General features: G+C 37.8%; 1 protein-coding gene across 2 annotated transcripts; it reads left to right on the forward strand.

Moving 5' to 3' along the window:
• The first annotated feature begins 245 nt into the window (after positions 1-245).
• On the forward strand, positions 246-12889 carry LOC309497678 (uncharacterized protein). Of its 2 annotated transcripts, none has more exons than XM_082168001.1 (3): positions 246-299; positions 880-1099; positions 10685-12889. In XM_082168001.1, exons 2-3 carry the CDS (start codon positions 928-930, stop codon positions 11506-11508), a joined length of 996 nt encoding a protein of 331 aa, XP_082024127.1. In that variant the 5' UTR covers positions 246-299; positions 880-927; the 3' UTR covers positions 11509-12889. The 2 variants fall into 2 exon arrangements, with proteins under 2 accessions (XP_082024127.1, XP_082024128.1); XM_082168002.1 differs by lacking the exon at positions 10685-12889 and adding an exon at positions 3514-4065.
• The last annotated feature ends 2701 nt before the right edge of the window (positions 12890-15590 follow it).

Below are 15590 nucleotides of genomic sequence, written 5' to 3' on the forward strand. Positions count from 1 at the left end.
AATTCTTAGTTTGTAGTATATTCAAAGTTCTTTATAATCCTATCTAATATGAAGACCATTAAGAGATGTTATCCTTGACTGGAAATATCACAAATGCTCTGTGGTTATGAATTAGCATGTTAACACTAAAAAAATCTCAGTGGTACTGGTTGCTTTGGGAATCGTTTTAATATATTGTTTTCTATGTGTTCAATTCCTATGATTTTAGTGTGTGGAAGACTTTTATTTTGGTGTGATGACATGACGTCATAAGGCTGCACCGCGTCGCGTTTGTGCGTCTGTGATTCAAATGAAGAAAGGTTTGTTTTATATTTAAAGTGTTTAAATCGATATAAACCTTGTAGACAGTTTTACAGAGAAATGAATTACTTATTATTAAGTCCAACATGCTTTAACATTAATGAACGTTATTTTTTATATGAGTAAAGCTTAACAGAAAAGGTGCATTTCATATAGTGAATGTATTGGCACTGGGCAAGTATTAATGGAGAAACGGAGCTTTGCAAAGTTATTCACTGTTTCAAAGCGCTTGAGTCATTGACGCTGACGACACATGCTGGTCAAAACTGTGTAAATGCAACAAGAAACACAAACAACTGCAATGTTAATGAAAGTGTAGACTGTTAAATGTAATATACAAATCATTATTACATAATTACAAATAAAGTGTCTTTGTAATTTGCGTTCTTTTATTAATTTGTAGTGTTAGATTTGAGAGTGTTTTATTTTGTAATTTTTTTTATTTAAGTCCATAAACTCACTCTGACTGACTCTCTTACCAGTGCACTGAACTACTGAACTAGAGCTGATATGCACACAGAGCTTGAATTTATTTTTCTTTCTGTTAATTATTCTCATCTTAATTGTCAAAACACACAGAAAAACTCCCGGTGAAGCGACTGAGATCCACGTGACACTATTATAAAGATGGCATTTCTTAAAGAGGAGAGTGAAGACATCAGGATTGAAGAAGTATTCAGAGTGAAACAAGAAGATACTGAGGAACAAACAAAGATGGCGTTTATTAAAGAAGAGAGTGAAGATATGAACATTGAAGAAACATTCAGAGTGAAACCTGAAGATACTGAGGAACAAACAGGTTGGTTTCATTCTCAAAGCTGCATGATTTCTGCTTCATTTAAAGGGGTCATGCATCTGTTTTTTTTCCTGTAACATGCTCATATGATGTGAGCAGAATTTTTACATCAAAACAGCTGTGGCTCATTTGTAAGGGCAGTGACAGGGTTTTTTTCAGGGGTGGCCCGGTAAGACAGTGATTTCTTTGGGGTGGCAAAAATTCTGCTTAAATAAAAAAAAATCCTACTTAAAATCTGAAGAAACTCATTTAATATGCATCTAACTGTGATTGTGTAAAACCTGCGTCGAATACCTTCAAACGAATGTCGAATAGAACACTCAAAACGAATTTCATGTAATTACACCTCAACAAGCACTGCCTAAAAACTGGATCATTTTTTCCTATGAAATTTTATGAATTTTTGCATGGCATAAATTCTCTTCCATAAACAATGAGTCTCCAACACAAACACATATTTCATGTATTTTGGGAGAAGTGGACGAATTTGCTTGTTATAAATCCGACAGAAACGATTCTCTGATTCGCGGTACGAACTAACATGGTGGTGCCCATCGCGTGTTGTAGATTTACTAACATGATCATTATAAAGACGTTCAAGATGCCACTGTGTTTGATTCAGTCATTCATCATGTTTTTATTTCCAATCAATCGAAGATTTTAGACATAAGACTAAACACTCAAATCACACTTATGCAAGCCGTGATGGCCAGTTTATTATAGGCATGGTTGCTCTGACCATAATGTGACACCACACTGCATTTTACTATAAACATACATGGCGAAACCTTGAACTTACCTTTCCGCTTATTGATGATCTTGTTGATAATACTGCCACCATTACAAAAGCTATCGGTGCGAGACACCCACGCTAAATGGCAATGTGAACAAACATAACTGGTTATAACTTTAGCCCTCTCTTACCCTAGAAAATAACAATGTAAATTTAAAATATATATTCATGAATTGTAATATGATTACATTTAAAGTTATTTAATTTAATGTTAATTGAAATGTACAAAAAATTTGAATTTAAATTAAAATTTTACCTCAGCCATGTCAAGTCATATTTATTTATATAGCACTTTTTACAATACAGATTGTTTCAAAGCAGCTTTACAGAGATAACAGGAAAATAATGCAACACAGTTTGTTTCCAGAAGAAAATAGCGTCACAGTCCAGCTTAAGTAAGTTCAGTGATGTTTCATTTTTGTTGTAAAAAGTTATTAATTTAGTTCATTTATATATATAGCCACTCTGGAGTAAACAGTGATGTCATCCTCCTGCTCAGTTCAGTTCTCATGTAATGGTGTCAATGCAGGCAGATCAATAATATTGTTGAATATTAAATTAAAGGTTAAATTTAGCGAAGTCAGCGCTCCTTTCACCTCAGTTCAGTCAGACTCGCGTCAACACATTGACGGTTCAAATACCAGAGGAAATATTTTGACCCAAATTTCTGTCAAAATGTTTAGGAATAAAACGGACAGATGAGATCAGAGAAATATTTTTTAATTCTGATTAAGAGGTAGATTTTGACAGCAAGGCGAGTGAGAAACCTCCAGACTCTTGGTGATGATGCTGGTCTCTTTGCCACAACTGGTACCCAGGTAGATAAACGTCCAATTTAGCTGAGTAGGTGAGCTCTAACTGGACAGATACCAGTACGTTTACCCCTCCTGGACCGGGTCTCACCTTTGACAGCTTGAATTCTGGAGTGCAAAACCCTCCTGCATCTCCCATTAAGGTCCAGAGCTTCAAGATGTTTTTTACAGAGGAGCTTGTTGGAGGAAACAAACCGGTTTGCCTCAGAACTCCAGGAGAAGATGATACCAGGAGTGCAGGGAAAGATGGCAAGGTGGGTGTCAACTACCATCAAAGAAATGTACTCGTTCCTGGTGGCAATTCTTCTGATGGGAGTTCTCAAAAAAACATCTCTCCGGGATTACTGGAGCACTGACCCGTTACTGCAGAACAGGAGAGGAATGCCAGTTTTCCTTGGAAAAATGACGAAAGGGCAAGTTGAGTGCAGACAGAACGGAACACAGCTAGATGTAAAATGGCACGATAAGAGAGATGTTCTAATACTGGTGAGAGGAAGGTCAAGCCTCACTGTGTCCTTGAATACAACAAAAAGACAGTCAACAGGGCTGACATGGTAAAAGGCTTTCTTGAGTGGAAAACAAGAAGATCTTCTTTTACCTACTTGACACAGCTGTGCTGAACAGCCACATTGTTCACCGCCAACTGTCAGGTTAGAATTTTACACAGCCATCTAAAATAACCATATCTTATATTTCATGCACATATTTACAATGCACATTAAAGTGTTGTGTTCAAGTCCATAACCATACTGTCATATACTTACACTCTACATTATTTCTAACTCCCCACAAATGTCATTTACAATCAACAGGAGAGGTCATCTCTTCCCTGGAGTTCAGGACAAACCTGATGCTGCTGGAGGAGTTTGACAAGGGCCCACCCAAAGGGGGCCGTCCTGCTCTGGACAGTCCTCTGCGGTTAACAGCGAGGCATTTCCCCACCAAAGTCCCGCAGACCATCGCTCAGGGCAGCAGGACCAGACGCCACTGCAAGGTCTGCCTCTCCAGCTCTCGGAAGACCAAGAAGAGGCGTCTCACAAAGTACATGTGTGTGCCATGCAACAAACCGTTGTGTGTTACTCCATGTTTCGAGGAGTACCACACTCTAAAAAATTACTGAAAAAAACTAAAAAACAAAACACCAATGACAGTCCGTTAAAAATGCATGTAAATAATTATAATTTTCAATAAGTTTAAATTGGTTTCAGAGAAACATTTTTTTTACTCGATCATTCCTGTTAAAATATTTGCATTGATATTGTTTTTATATGTAAATACTTTGTCATTCATCAATCATTTCGTTTTATACAAATAGTTTTGTTCCCTATGTGAAAATAGTTGACATTAAATGAATATGGTCACCATTTCATGCATTGTGCTTTTCTCTTTTCAGTATTTGTAATACAACTGATTATAATACATTATACTTGTTACAAGCAAAGCAAAGCAACCCCACAGTGTATATTTGACATCATGTACACTCTTTCCCTTTATTTGAATGCATTTGAGCAGCTAATAGTGAATAAGTCAAATATACAAATTGTATTATGCTTTATGCTACAACAATCGGTGAAAATACAAAACAAAAATCAAACCTGAAACTGCACACAAAAATTTTTACACAAAAATCAGATTCGCCAAAATCTGCATAAAGTGTTGATTGATGTGTTTTTATAGTTTATAAATGTTTGTTCATTTTTGTGTGGTTTTAAATAGAGGTCAGGCCGCTTTCTGGCATACTTTTATTAATCGGCATCGGCCGATTGTGCTGCAAATTAGGCTTATTAATAGGCAGGCGCATCTGCAAGCAGATAAGCGTTGTTATGGAACACGTGAAAAAAGAAAAAAAACCTGGTAACAAGCCCAGTGGCTAAATTATTTTAGTAGCCTGCGTATATAAGCTCCGATGTTATCAATTCTGTTTCTGTACTGGAGATTTTCTGTCCCTCTGAGGCTGCGTGTGAGACGGAGCAACTCATACTATGCCTTATTCACTATTTTTAGCGTGTTTTTGCAGTGGTGAACAATGTAGCCAATCACAGACATAGTTGTTGATTTCTTGAACGCAATGGTCAATCAGAGGCGTTTAAGTTAGTCAGAGTCTATCCGCTCAAAACGCCGGAGCATTCAGTGTTGAGTTAGGCAGGCTCGCGAAACCTCTCATTAACAAACAAATGGTGCATCCCAATTTGCATACTTATGCACTATTCAATGATGTTTTTGAGTGTAAATAGTGAGAGTAGTGTGTTCAAACTGAAAATTCTAAAAAGAATTGGATCAAAGGATGATGCACTAAATTAACAGAAAAAACAAAGTGTTGGAATGTTTGACACTTCATGCACTGAAATGTCGTAGCTTTAATTACGTAGCCAAGGGGGAGGGGCATCAGACTCCGATGTTCAGTGACAAAATAACCTTATAAAATTCATTCACTACACAAATTTGTACATAGTGCGTCATTTGGGACGCAGCTAAAGTGTAGACACAGGGCTCCAGACTAACTTTTTTTATTAGGAGCGCTGTAGCCCCTGACTTAAAATTTTAGGAGCGCAAGCAGAAAATTTAGGGGCACACCTTAAATCACCCTGCAATGCAATTATTCACATTTTCCCCCCAAATAACTATTACTGACAAATGCTTTGATAATAAATAGACTTAACGTACAGAAATTAGAATGTGCAGTTTTATTTTAAGTTCACAGGGCTCCAGATTAACATTTGAGGGCAGCAGCACTAAGTTCTACAGAAAGTATTTGGTAGCACTGTGGGATGACAAACCACTGAGCTTAATTTGAGGTGTATAGATAAAGTTAACTTTAATTATTATCATTCATAATGTCTTAATATTAATTCAAAAGCAAAATGAGTGACAAAATAGCTATTAGGGAGTGAAAATAGCCAATAAGCGTTCTCTATGTTTACAATGGTAATTTAATCTTTTTTCTTTTCTTTTTTAATAAGTGTGAGTTTTCCTACTTCTTGAAACTTTTAGTTTTATAAATAGAAACAATCTTTAAAGGATGAACAAAAATGTTTTTGGTCAACACATTAAAAATAACATTTAAATATGATATTATAGATTTGAAGTGCTGGAAAAAGATATGTGTAGGCTACTGTTATAACCATAGTATACCATAGTTACAGTTAGTGTTACTACATTAAATCCATGGTGAATGTTGCTGATCTGTGGCCCTAAAGCCTTCTTTAACTTGTTTGTTCATGGCACGATGTTTCTCCTGGTTTCCACGTCAGCGCGGTTTGATCTGATATGGTTTATAACAGAGAATTCTGCGTCGAATCTGAATGTTTCTTACTGGATCTCAGCAATATTATTAATTCTGTCACGAACTCAATGGATTTCCTCACTGGATCTCCACGATGTAACAGTGTCGCGTGATCAAGATCTGCCCGTGACTGGCGAGAGAAGCTCTGCACTGTCTATTATTGGTTCAAACTATTAAACGTCCCGTGAAGCAGAAACGAGTAGCGCAAATTTTTTTCCGCTTTCATTTTGTTTTGATTTATTAACATGTCATGGCATACTCTATGCTTGAGGCTGAGATTGTGTCTAACTAGCGTATTGTGTTTAAACTGCGAAGTGCCTGCACTGTCTGCAAACTTCGTGTTCCCCGCAGTTCTGGGGTAGCGACTGCAACATTCGCAGTTCATTAAGTTCGTCTCCTCACAAACCTCTGACTCTGAATCATCATCCGACTTCCTTCCCACAGACGTTTACTCGCGCTCGATTATCTCTAGGACCCTCCCCCTCCACACATTAGCCAGTTACAGTGGCCATTCCCTATTCTTCTCACACTCATCATCATTGGCCTGCCACACATTCCGGATTCATTGATGCGCCCCTTCTACGTTTAACGTGTACAAAAATAAAATAATAATAATATTCGCAAAAACCTCAAACTCACTCTCGAATTTTGGTCGCAGTCTGGAGCCCTGAGACATGATGTAAGTAAGAGATTTATTGTGCATTGTTGGCAGCTTCACTGATCATAACAGAACTTTATGAGATCGTGATAAACTGACAAAGCGACAGCGTTTTAGTGATTGTAAAGGGAGTGCTCTTAGCTCGCTTTCGAGGCTTCTATATAATCCATTGAATAAAACTAGTTTTTCATGCTGATAATAGGACCGATGGACAATTTTGTGCACTTAAAACTTTTTTCATCCAAAAGTTTATTTGACAAGATCTAGCTTTTTGATTACTTGTTTTGTGTATTTAATATTTAACGTATATTAATGTGTATTATTTTTTATTAAAATGATACAAGTGCACTGATTGGAGAGGCTTGTGTTGTTCAATAAATGTTTCATTTAAGCAGTTTTCCGTATCACGTCTTATTACTTAACTGTTAGATTTTATGAGATGAAGAAAAAATCAGCCAAACATATCATCCCAAAAAAAAATTCATCATATATCGTCCACCGGCTGCCTTGATTTCTAAATATCGGCATCGGCCAGAGAAAAACCCATATCAGTCAACCTCAATTTGTAAGTGAAAACAGAGCTAAACGTCCTAAATTACCTACATGCTCTCCTCCAGGCCCTCCAGCGGTGAAGTATCAAATGACTGCGGAGTCATGTGACAGGCTCACTGCTTATTCTGCAGAATCATTTGATAGTGGATTGAAATAACGCAAAAAAAAAAAAACAATCCTGGGGAACCATACAGGAAATTTGGAACTTACATGTGAAAGGGTTAATGCAAGGGGCTGAGGCCAAGCACTGTGCAGAGAAAGAGCGAGAGTGCACCGGTGGAGCTGGCCATTGCTCTTGGCACTCATATACCTGACAGTTATACAGCTGTAACCCTTTTTGGTTAAGGGCAAACAGACAGACTTTGGCATGTTTGTTCATTACAGGAGGGCATCAATGAGATGCAATAATTATAGAAGGAAAATGTTATCCTCACTGGAATTCTGCAGGTGAGCAGCGTTCGGGATCATCCTCTGGAAAGGCAATTCAACGATGAGCTGTAGATGGCTTAATGAAGACAACGCACTCCTGAAGTATCAACTAGTCTCTCCCCTGTGAAGGCCTCCTTCCCTTCTACCTCTACAGATAAAACGTTGTCAAAATAATTACAGATAAAACATTGTCAAAATAATTACAGTTCACATGGTTACGGGAAAGCGATAAATAATTCTGTATTATAAATTAAGGCCAGTCAAGTAATTTGTTGAGGTCAGTTTGTAAAGAAAGACTACACGCCTGCGCACATATATTCAAACGCGCATACCTATAGACTAAACACGTAATACGCATGTGCACGCCGTCAACGTATTTAATTTTTTTTCAAGGTTTGCGTTCTCGAGCCTCCAGGCACTGTTGTAGTGCGGATGAGTGGGCAGGAGCACGTTAAGGGGTTTCTGTTAGAACGGTGTCATGTTAGGGCCCCCTAAGTTAATAACTAATGATCTTTGCAACGGAAGTGAATCAATCAAAACTAACTTTAGCTGGACAAACACTTTATTCTAGAGCTGCTGTAAAGCCAAAACAATCTCTGTTACTTTAATTTCCTATTATTTCCTATTACTGTAAAGCTGCTTTGAAACAATCTATATCGTTAAAAGCGCTATAAAAATGAAGGTGATTTGACTTTACTTGACAACATAGCTGTCTGAAGGAGAAAGATTCTAAGAGAATGATGTTTAGCACCACCTTATATAATGGAGGATCCCGCCTTGGAGTAAGGAGTTTCTGCATAGCTTCAGCTACTGAAACAATGTTGAGTGAAAAAATAAAGCTCTGCCAGATTTTGGAATGACACTAGTCGGCATTCTGGATTATCCACACACAGCTGAGGAAGGCCAGAACAGTCATCATTCTCTCTTTCGGCATGCCCTTTGGTAGACGGTATCCCATGCTCGCGATATTTAGTGAGGTTTCGGGAGAAGGACAGGTCCAACTTCTCAATTTTCGCACACATATCTCCGCGGTAGGCTGCTGCCCGAGCCGCTGCGGATGGAACATGACTGGGACGGTACAGCTCAATGAAATCTTTGAAGTTCCACAGGGCCTTCTGGGTCCGTTTCTCATCACAGTATTTGATGTGTGGGAAGAACTTGATTTGGCTAACCCGAGCTCCAAGCAATGGACGGGATCCAAACTCATCGACGTCACCATCTCTGCTGCCCTCCCGAAAGTGTGGGGGTAGCAGAACGCTTTACGCTCGCACACTTCCCTGGTAACTCCCCAACCGGACGACATGACGCAGACCTAAGCCATTTTCTTTATGTCTGAAGGGAATGAGCATCGGGATGATTTCCAAGAGATGGTAGATCATTCGAAAGGGAACTAATAGCACTAGAAGAGAGATGTAATTTTAATTATTTCTTTTTCGTTTCTGTGCTACAATGGGGTTTAAATCAAGACTGAAATTGTTCCCAAATACTATAACTCTGCAAAACATATTTTAGACATAAAAAAGCTTGACTCAGGAGAACCGGCTTAAAGGGGGTTTGATAACTGCCAGCTTAAAGTATCCTCTCCCCATCTCCTAAAGCTGGGGTGTCCAAACTTGGTCCTGCAGAGGTAGCTACAACTTGCTACAACTCACTAGCCTGGACATTTCTAGTATGTCTAGTAAGATCTTGATTAGCTGGTTCAGGTGTGTTTAATTGGGGATGGAGCTAAACTTTGCAGGACAGTGGCCCTCCAGAAGCAGGATTGCACATCCATGTCCTAAAGAAAGCAAAGAGTTAACAATATTAACAAGATCTTCTGAGATAACATGTAACACCACTTTCAGGATCTTATTCTGGGTACACACAGCAAGATTTTAGCCCCAATTTTTACTCATAGAAAGTTTTGTTCAAATCACTGACAAATGCCCAAGATCTGAGGCAAACCGGCGCTTGTTCAAGTGACTGAAAATCGCATAATGTGTACGATCAAAGACGATCTGACGCTGATTCCCGTGAAATATTTAGCATGCTAATAAATATCTGGGTCTTTCTACAACTTAGAGTCCTGCAGTATGAAATGTATTTTGACTGGAAATGACGACCTACAGCCAATAATGGCTCGTTTCCACTGAGCGCTACAGTACAGTTCAGTGCAGTACAGTACAATTCGGGACGGTAAATCCTGATCCATCTTGTGTTTCCAACTCCAACAGTACCTTTACTTGATAGGCGTGGTGTAGTGATCGACGTCATTCTCACGCGAAGAAGAAAGCGACACAGTAAACGACAATGGAGGACATACAGCAGATCTTGTTCTTGCTTCTCGGCATGTGGCTGTTTGTCACAAGAAGAGGACTGTTGCAATGGCATTGTGTTTCAACTGTATAGTAAAAAATGGCGCCTCTTGTGTTGTCATTCCCCTTGTAGCACGCACAAGTGACAATTCTCTGTAAACCAATCAACGGGTCCCAAAAACGTGGTACGGTTCGGTATGTTGGTACCATTCACAACTTCTGACAGTCGAAACGGAAATAATTGCGTACTGTACTGTACCGTACCGCTTGGTGGAAACGAGCCATAAGAGAGCAAGATACAGGGCAAGGGAATGTTCATGGGGAGGAGAGTCATAGACCTGCAAAAGAACATCAGCAAGCATGGCTTCTGCAAGCAACCATTCTCTCCTTCTTATTCTTTTTCGCGGCATATCAGCGCACAGACAACTTTGGATCGCAAGTTTCTTGAGGGCTACCTTTTTTAACAGGAAGAAATCCAATCTCTTGATCTTCCGTTATTTCCTGTATCACTATCACTCCTGTATCATGTGTGTTTGGTTGTGAAACATACTTTGTAGACCAGACAGAGCTGTCGACGATTCTTCCTATTGAAATTTTGTCTAGTGTGTCACCCCTTTTCACCGATGTAGTTTGTTCTTGGCTGTAGTTGGTAGGATCTAGCCTATATGTTTTTTGTGTTGATGTTTTACATGTCTAATTGTTTTTAATGTCTGTTGCTTGGTGCTATTAAACTGGGGTTAACTTGTATTGGTCTCTTTTTGCCGTAGACCTGATGGCGCTGAAAGAGGAGAGTCCAGAACTGAATGAAATGGAAGAGAAAGATCATTATGAGAAACATCATGATTTCATAACTGGAGACTTTAGTTGCTCACAGACTGAAAAAACTTCCTCACAAAAAAGAGCTCAACAGACAGGAGCTACAAGTCATTTCACCTGCCAACAGTGTGGAAAGAGTTTTATTCGAAACAAAAACCTTAGAGTCCACATGAGAATTCACACTGGAGAGAGGCCATTCATTTGCACTCAGTGTGGAACAAGTTTTGTTCAAAAAGGAACCCTTAAAAGGCACTTGAGACTTCATACTGGAGAGAAGCCTTTCACATGTGATCAGTGTGGAAAAAGTTTTATTCAAAAAGGTAGCCTTAACAGGCACATGAGAATTCACACTGGAGAAAAGCCTTTCATATGCCCTCATTGTGGAAAAAGTTTTGATCAAAATAGAAACCTTATAGTCCACATAAGAGTTCACACTGGAGAGAAGCCTTTCACCTGCCAACAGTGTGATAAGAGTTTCACTAAAAAAGGAAACCTTGAAGTCCATATGAGAGTTCACACTGGAGAAAAGCCATTCATATGCCCTCAGTGTGGAAAGAGTTTTGATCAACAAGGAAATCTTGTAGTTCACATGAGAATTCATACGGGAGATAAGCCTTTCACCTGCCAACAATGTGAAAAAAGTTTCACTAAAAAAGGAAGCCTTGAGAGCCACATGAGAATACATACTGGAGAGAAGCCTTACACATGCTCTCAGTGTGGAAAGAGTTTTTCTCAAAAAGGAAGCTTTAACAGGCACATGAGTATTCACATTTGAGAGAAGCCTTTCAGATTTCCAGATTTTCAGATTTCACTCGCCCTCCTGTTGTTCTAAACCCGTAAGACTTTATTTAAAAGATATTTTAATGAAATCTACGAGATTTCTGTTTCAATAATCTTTACTTTTTTGATAAGACTTTATTTTACTTTTTTTCCCCTACTGAAAGTCTCAGCTTTCATATTCTGTCATGTTCATCGTAAAATTCATTGATACTTGTGTATTTTTTTGTTTTATGCCTGTGGTAATTGAGTGAAATGAAGTGAATTGCACCTATTGAGTCATCAGATTAAATTATTGTTACACAGATAAAATATATACTTACACTATTACATTTATAGGGTCGCTAGCTAGAGTCAGTCTGTTTTTTATTTTATTGTTTAATTGAGCTTTCCTGTTTATTTATTTATTTCAGGTTTATTTGACAGGGACAATGCACATCAATTATACATAAATGAACAATTTGCAAATGTACAAAAGATGCTTTCCAACAGGTGTTTTACCATTCGTTGTAAAACTGTGGACCTATTTTTCCAAACGCCTCACACCCGTACATTCTTCCGTTGAGAGCTTGAATTATAGACACTCCAGCCCACAAACAACCCCATTTCCGTTTCCGGCGGCGGAGTAATACCGTACCTCACAGCACATCCAATACAAGTCAATGGAGTTGGACAAAAACTACGATAAAACCTGTTGGAAAGCATCTTTTGCAGCGATTTTTGTGTGAGCATATCAGTGAACACCCCTGACCACTCCGTGAGTTTCACGTCTTTGTAAACGAAAGTTTAATGCGTTTTAAGAAGGATTGTTCCAGTGCACCTACGCAACCATTGTGGAGGTGGGGGGTGCTACCACAGAAACCGAAAATTCTCGGGGCAGCAGCATGTGTCCAAATTTCAATCTTAACCGTTCTATTTCATCAGAAACGATCTGAAAACAGGGCTTTAAGTGTAAAATACCGAACTTTTCCTTTAATGATAGGCCTAACGTATCTGTCAATCATCCCCGTTTGCTATTTGGGGAATGAACCCAGCACTTTGATTGGTCGAACTCTTCTTCTTTTGGTGTTGCTTGATTTGAGGACTGCGCGTGCACAGAGGCGTCACCAGGTTTTTGCGTAGTTTAGAGTGACAAATCACACCAGCGTACTTTGAGGTCAAAATGCGCAACCCAAATCTGCCAACTTCAGGGTCCAATTGTCAGCTGCATAATCGATGGAGATATGCTTCAGTCTATCTGTATATGTGTGGAAAATTACTATGTTTATCTATTTTTTAGCCAATGAGAATAATTCAACCTGAAGCAAGGACGTAGCTTAGACCTTGGTGAAGGGTATAACTGCTGTGATCATTGTAACTAAGCGGGGAGGCCTACGATCTCCTCCTTCTGCAGGTGAAACTGCAAACTATCTTCAGTAAAAAAAAATCTTTAATTTATTATAATTCTGACTCTGGGTCTTCATTCATCATATCTGGTTCTGGGTCTTTGAGTGTAAATCCCCTTACACTATACTTGCCTAGTGTTTTCTTTTTTCTTAATCGGAATTATGGTTGTATGTTATATGTGTATATGTATCAGTATTATCTATACTATATTTACGTTATTGTTACTTTCTGTCAGACCTAAGATGAACCAAATAAAAAAAAAAGTAAAAATTTAAAATAACCCCCCCCCCCCCCCCAAAAAATATCAAACTGGTAGTGCAGAAGAGACAAGATGGCAGCAGGATTTAGTGTGTAAAATTAATGTTGACAATATTGATTTTCGATTAACCACGTTGTTACAACCCTGGCTCTAGGGATGCAACAAAGGACACAAAACAAAGGTCTGCCAATCAAAATAAAGTTTATTTAATATCAAAAGAAAAAGGGGACTGTAGAAGCAGAAACACTGCTACCGCAGCGCTGGCTGCAAGACGAGAGGGAGGGAGAGAGAGAGCCTGTGTCCAAGATTTAAAGTGGCTCCCCTCAGGTGACACCAATTAACCCGTTGATTGCAGGTGAGCTACCAGGAAAACTGCAATGAAACACAGATTAGAACACTCCCACATAACAATGTCTTTAAAGCTACACTGTGTAATTTTTTAATTTTGAGAATTCACAAATTTATTTCAAAATTATATGTGCTCATTCATGTGTAATTACTTCCACCAACTAATCCAGTATTCTCGTAAGCGTAGAATCTGCCATTAGTATACATACGACCGAGTCACTCGAATGGCGGCAGGCAAACAGCGTAACTTCTGACTATAAGCCAAAGGTGAGGTCTTTGCGAAACGCTTGTTTAGAAATGCTGGTTATTCACATCATAAATGATTATTTGTTTGCCTAGATTAAGCTCTATGTGGTTGTTTTCAGAGTAGCCTACTACGTATGTTTCCGTGTGTTGTTCATTAAACATTCGCGCGAGAATGACCCTGGCGACCCTGCACGTTTAACGAGAGCACGCTTTTAGGAACGTTTTTTTTTTCTGTTTGTTTTGCAATTCAGAATAATATTTATTCATCGAATAACCAACATAAGGCTAATACAATGACAATATATTATTTTTTGTAAATTATTACATTAATGCACTGAATAATTACAATAATCACCAAAGGTCACCAAATTATGTTACCCTCTCTATTTCACCCAAAATCTTGTCATTTTTGTTTGTTTAATGCTTGTCACATAATAATTTAAATTCAATGGAGTCAAAATATGGAATAAATAAATGCATTTAAAAAAAGTGCTGTGTATTTGTATGTTTGTTCACTTTTTTCCCGAACGGTCTAGCGGTTCGTGCACGCAGATCACATGGGTGCTTCAACATCCAATGAGAACGTTGCTCGCATCCATTTGATTGCGTTTATGATAGGCATAAGTTTCGATGCGATCTTTGCTTAATGGATTTTAACAGGAATATGGAATTGAGGAAATATCTTCTTGAGGGCGAATATCCCAAAGATGCCAATAAACAACAATGTTTCGTCTTGAAAAGGAGATCCAAGAATTTCTGCATGATAGGTAAGGTAACAATTATTCAGCACAGCTGAAAAAACTAGCAAGGTAGTTAAGGAAATTAATGTATTCATCTTATAACTCTTGTTTTAGCACTGTCATGTAAGCAGCATTAAATTCATAAACTATAATAAAAAATAATATTAATCAAAAAAATATATAATTGGAAAGTTCATTATACCTTAATTATATATATATATATATATATAATTAAGCATAGTTCTTAATGGAACCTCATAAAAAGGGGTTCACTAAAAAGAGTTCTGCTATTGTTATAAGCCAAATAAACTTTATTTGGTCCTGTTTAGAACCATTTTAACAGTTTAGTTAGACATGGGCGATATAACAGTTACCAGTATACGATTAGCTAGCAGCGAAAGAGAACTCATTTCAGTAGCCTATATGCGCGCGCTCTTAGCGCTGTTTGAGAGACGCGAGCACATCATGGCTTGAACAGTTTTAAATATACATGCCTATGTTTCAAAGTGACCACCTATTTGGGTAGTTTACAAATATGCAGTAAAAATATTAATTTTAAATTTTTTCAGTAATACAATTTTTAAAGAAATTAATTTATGTAAATTTTACAGGTTCATTTATAAAAGTTGTAATTATTGAACCATGCATGAGTCACACCACATACGAACATTTTTGAGATTTGGCAAAAAAAAAAAAAAATCTAATTACAATGTAGTTTTTATAACAAGAAGTCCATGTAAGACAAAGAAATGTTTAACCATTTACTGCATTTTAAATAATGACAGTACTAATTATATAAATTTTTATCTTGTGTGACAGTGAAAATGGCACGTCAACAACCCATTTGCAAGTAAACACAGTAATTAGTTTTAAGTGATTTAAACAGTAAACAGAAAGAAAACAAGTATAATGGGTCCGTGCAGTCGGTCTTAAAGTGACAGTATCCAAATTTGCCTACAGTTGTTATTAATGTATAATGCTGACTCTTCTCATCCATTAATGTTTATCAAAAAAGACTATGCATTGCTTTGTATACACAAGAAATACTACATAAATGTATAAAGTAATCACGTTTATTAAATAAAATTACTCATATCTTGA

This window comes from Leuciscus leuciscus (genome assembly GCF_965113295.1).
Source record: "Leuciscus leuciscus genome assembly, chromosome: 4".
Classification (NCBI taxonomy): Eukaryota; Metazoa; Chordata; class Actinopteri; order Cypriniformes; family Leuciscidae; genus Leuciscus; species Leuciscus leuciscus.